General features: G+C 45.4%; 1 protein-coding gene across 1 annotated transcript in view; it reads right to left on the minus strand.

Moving 5' to 3' along the window:
• The window catches only part of LOC111977500 (protein unc-13 homolog D-like), a 30,045-nt gene that overhangs the window by 9,319 nt on the left and 15,735 nt on the right, over positions 1-4,991 (minus strand). The window contains 7 exon segments of the mRNA XM_070448213.1: positions 27-111; positions 258-464; positions 689-784; positions 1,159-1,311; positions 2,699-2,816; positions 4,497-4,627; positions 4,769-4,988. Coding sequence (XP_070304314.1) covers positions 27-111; positions 258-464; positions 689-784; positions 1,159-1,311; positions 2,699-2,816; positions 4,497-4,627; positions 4,769-4,988 — 1,010 coding nt within the window.

Here is a 4,991-nt window from a genome sequence, read left to right on the forward strand (position 1 = left end):
CTGAATTGGAAATGGCTAATGATGACAGTTTCTTACATCTTCAGTGGACTTGGAGGGGAGCCTGTGTCGAGTAGACATGCTGCGGACGTATGTCTCAATGTCTGAATTCAGCTAGAGAGAGACAGAGACAGAGAGAGAGACAGAGAGACTTGAAATTCTATATTGAAGAAGGGGACTATAGGCCAATTTCTCAATATGGTCCGGGTCTCTTTTGACTCCGCTCCATCTAAACCCTCCCCAGCCCTCTCTCCTCCTACCTTCCGTCCAACGGTCTCTAAGGCGGAGCGTATCTCTCTGCTGAGGACCCCCTGTGCATGCTGCAGCTGTGAGGGGAGCACGTTGTGGAACTGAGGGTCCCCTATCACGTGAAGGGTACGTTCTCGAAGCCCTGCCCAGTTGAGTTGCTGGGGCAGGCGGATCAGCACTGACCTCAGGTGTTCCAAGTCATTCACTACWACACACAGCTGGAGGAGAGGAGGAGGGAGGGGAGCGGAGGGAGGGAGGGGGGAGGAGGAGAGGAGAGGAGGGGGGAGATTGAGAGACACAGAGAGGTGGCAATTAACACAATTCATTCACTTGAATGTAGTTAAGAGAAAAGGAGATAGAGAGAAGGACAAGAGGGAAGAAAGATTGAGCAGAGGGGAATGAAAGGGGAAGAGATACGAAGGAGGAGTGTTCTTTCCTTCACCTTGTTGACAGCGCTGCTGTGGTCAGTGTTCTCAGACAGCTCTCTGACCCGCTCCTTCAGGATACGACAGTAGTTCACCACGATCTTACACACGTCCTGAACACACACACACACACATTGAAATGAGCTAAATCTTGTATACCAACAATATTAAATGTGTGTATTTTATACCTTTATTTAACTAGGCAAGTCGATTAAGAACAACTTCTTATTTACAATGACGGCCCACCCCAGCCTGGTGGGACACAATGAGTCAATTGTGCACTGCCCTATGGGACTCCAAATCACAGCCGGATGTGACGCAGCCTGGATTTGAACCAGGTACTGCAGTGACACCTTTTGCACTGAGATGCAGTGTCTTAGACCACTGCGCCACTCGGGAGCCCTAAGTATGATAGAGCACGTTCTTGTCTGGTTATGATGAGATACTATGCGTATCTGCATGATCATGCATTTTTGTGATGCACTACCTCAGTGAGTTTGACCATTAGCATGAAGGCCTCCTCAGGGTCTGGCCAGGAGAGCTGCTCCCACAGCTGACAGATGGGCTGGACACAGGCCACCAGGTCTACGGCTGATGAGCTGTGTTTGATGGGCGCCATCCCCGACTGAAGCGGTTGCAGCTGGGGGAAGAGAGGGTGGACGGGTTGAGTAATCTGCTACCTAGCTTTAAGGTGTACAGTAAATATTACCTGGTAGGGGGACGGGATGGTATCTCACCTAGCGTTTAAGGTGTACAGTAATAATTACCTGGTAGGGGGACAGGATGAGTATCTCACTAGCTTCAAGGTGTACAGTAAATATTACCTGGTAGGGGACGGATGAGTACTCACCTAGCTTTAGAGGTGTACAGTAAATATTACCTGGTAGGGGACGGGATGAGTATCTCACCTAGCTTCAAGGTGTACAGTAAATATTTACTGGTAGGGGGACGGGTTGAGTATCTGCTTTAAGGTGTACAGTAAATATTTACCTGGTAGGGGACAGATGAGTATCTCCCTAAGCTTTTTAAGGTGTACAGTAAATGTTACCTGGTAGGGGGACAGGATGAGTACTCTCACCTAGCTTCAAGGTGTAGCGTAAATATTACTGGTAGGGGACGGGTTGAGTATCTAGCTTAAGGTGTACAGTAAATATTAACCTGGAGGGGGACGGGTTGGAAGTATCTAGCATTTAGGTGTACAGTAAATATATGGTAGGGGGAAGGATGCAGTATCTCAACTAGCGTTCAAGGTGTACAGTAAATATCTGGTAGGAGGACGGATGACGTATCTCACTAGCTTTAAGGTGTACAGTAAATATTTACCTGGTAGGGGACGGGAATGAGTATCTAGCTTTAAAGGTGTACATTAATATTAACCTGGTAGGGGGACGGGAGAGGTATCTGCACTGCTTCAAGGTGTAGCAGTAAATATTACCTGGTAGGGGACAGGATGAGTATCTCACTAGCTTTAAGTGTGTACAGTAAATATTAGCTGGTGGGAGGGACGGGTTTGAGTATCTAGCTTTAAAGGTGTTACATTAAAATTACCTGGTAGGGGAACGGGATGAGTATTCCTAGCTTTAACGGTTACATTAAATATTACCTGGTAGGGTGAACGGGATGGTATTCACCTAGTTCAGGTGTTACAGTACAATATCTGGTAGGGGGACGGGATGAGTATCTCACCTAGCTTCAAGGTGTCAGTAATATTAACCTGGTTATCTATTCTATAAACTGTGGTTCGAGCCCTGAATGCTGACTGGCTGACAGCAGTGGTATATCATACCGTATACCACAGGTATGACAAAACATTTATTTTTACTGCTCTAATTACGTTGGTAACCAGTTTATAATAGCAATAAGGCACCTCATGGGTTTGTGATGGCCAATATACCACTCTGCGATGCGTCGTGCCTAAGAACTGCCCTTAGCCGTGGTATATTGGCCATATACCACATCCCCTCGGGCCTTTATCTGGACTTAATTTATATTGCTTCACTAGGTGTTATGTTATAACAGTATGTTACCTGGTCACCTGCACAGCTCTCTCCACACCTGTCCTGAGTGGTGCTGAAGGCCTTGTTCACAATAGGGAACCGCCTCACGAAGCCCTCATGGAAGTTAGTCAGCTCCAACAGTTTAACACTGAAACAAAGCAACAGCCTTAGCTCTACACTGAGTGTACCAACATTAGGAACACCTTCCGAATATTGAGTTTCACCCCCCCCCCCCCGCTCTTGCCCTCAGAACAGCCTCAATTCATCGGGGCATGGGACTCTACAAGGTGTCAAAAGCATTCCACAGAGTGCTGGCCATGTTGACTCCAATGCTTCCCACCAGTTTTTGTCAAGTTGGCTGGATGTCCTTTGGGTGGTGGACCATTCTTGATACACACAGGAAACTGTTGAGCTGAAAAACCCAGCAGTGTTGCAGTTCTTGACACAAACCGGTGCGCCTGGCACCTGCTACCATACCCTGTTCAAAGGCACTTACATCTTTGGTCTTGGATGTTTAAGTCTTTAGGACAATTGAGACATGGATTGTGTATGTGTGCCATTCATTGGTGTGAAAATAATATATATGTGTCGTTGAATCGAAGCTGTTCAAGGGGAGGGGGGTGCAACTCAATATTAGGAAGGTTGCTTCTTTGTTTTTGCTATACCCACTCATGTAATTAGTGTATATAAGTTATGAGAGTTTACTGAGTATGTATCAGGGAGTAGTGTGTTAGTAGTATGTAGTACTGCGTATATAGTATAAGGGAGTAATTTGTACTACCGAGCAACGTTCACTCAATTTTTTTGTTGTCACTGAGCAAATGTCAAGTGTTTACTGTGAAAACTGCCAAGTGGGCTACTGTGGCTATTTGATCATAATGTAGGCCTACCAGAGTGGTCTACCATAAAAAACTATGGAGAAAAATGTATCCCATAACATTTTAACATGGAAATAGCTGTTCTATCGTTCAGCCTACAGTAGCAGTGTGGTGGTCAATGTAGGCCTACATTCCATGAGACTTTTGAAGAAAAAAAACATGCAGGACTTGACATTAACCTGTTTATCCACTTGTCCCTCAGACAAGGAGCTGACTGAAGAAATCACTTTACAAAATAAAATGAATTATTATTCCCATACCATTATTACAGAGAATGAGACAAATTATGCTACGCTCTGCCTATTGGCTACTTAGCTTATTCAAGACCGTTTTAAAATACAACACTGCCCCTTTAAGACATAAAAAGCTCTTTACCTGACTGGCTTTTCAAATATAGCTAGAAATGCATACATTTTGTGCTCTTGTTGGAAGCAACCACTCTCCCATTGCTGACTACAAATGATCTATAACTGGGCTAATAACTCACTAACTAGGATATGAACAAGGATATGAACAAGGATATGAACAAGGATATGAACAACATGTGCACATGTGGCTACATGCAGCTCTCGCTTTGATCTCAAAACAAGCGCATCAACTCACGACCGCTCATGCTGTAAACACAGTCCAGTTCAAAYTGAATGGCACAGATACGTATTTGGCCATCGCTATTTGCATATAGGCCTCCTTCAGCTCCGATTGGTTATGACCCCCCCGTCTATGTACGGGCCTGAGTTGTGCTTGCCAATGGAATAGTTCGTTTTGCATACTACATCTAGGATAGTGTCTTTTGTTTCGGTATATTACAATTAAAATTCCCACAGTTGAGCAAAATGTTGATAGTGTTAATTGAAGGGGAAAACGGCAGAAAGTTGAGTGCGGACTCGCATGCATACAGCTAACAGGGTTCGTTGCTACTGAGTATGTAGTATAAGGGAGTAACCTCTGACCTTTTCTGTAGTAAGGCCTTGTCTTTGTGGATGGCCTGTAGACTCAGGTAGAGAGGGAACAAGCCATTGGCTAGACTCTGCTCCATCTTACCCTCCATTTGGTTTAGAGTGTCCCTCACCTCCCCCGCCAACTGAGCGAGAGCGAGAGAGACAGAGAGAGACACAGAGAGACACAGAGACAGAGGGAGAGAGAGAGAAGCAGTGAGTTACACAGTGGAGAGAGAGAGTAAGAGAGGTAGGGAGTAATGCAGTTATCTTTCACAGCCACTTACCAGGGAGTCCAGCTTTTGGTAGACTATAGTGAACACATCAGCCTGCACAGCACTACACAGAGAGAGAGAAACCCATTCAAGTCCATTCATGTGATTAACAGTCAGACCTTCTTCGTATTCAAGACAGATAATGTGATCTCCCTCCATACAGTCGTTCTGTGCGGTCGTCTGTCTCCTACCTGATAAACCCTCTAATGTGATCTCCCTCCATACAGTCGTTCTG

This window comes from Salvelinus sp. IW2-2015, linkage group LG18, assembly GCF_002910315.2.
Source record: "Salvelinus sp. IW2-2015 linkage group LG18, ASM291031v2, whole genome shotgun sequence".
Lineage (NCBI taxonomy): Eukaryota > Metazoa > Chordata > Actinopteri > Salmoniformes > Salmonidae > Salvelinus > Salvelinus sp. IW2-2015.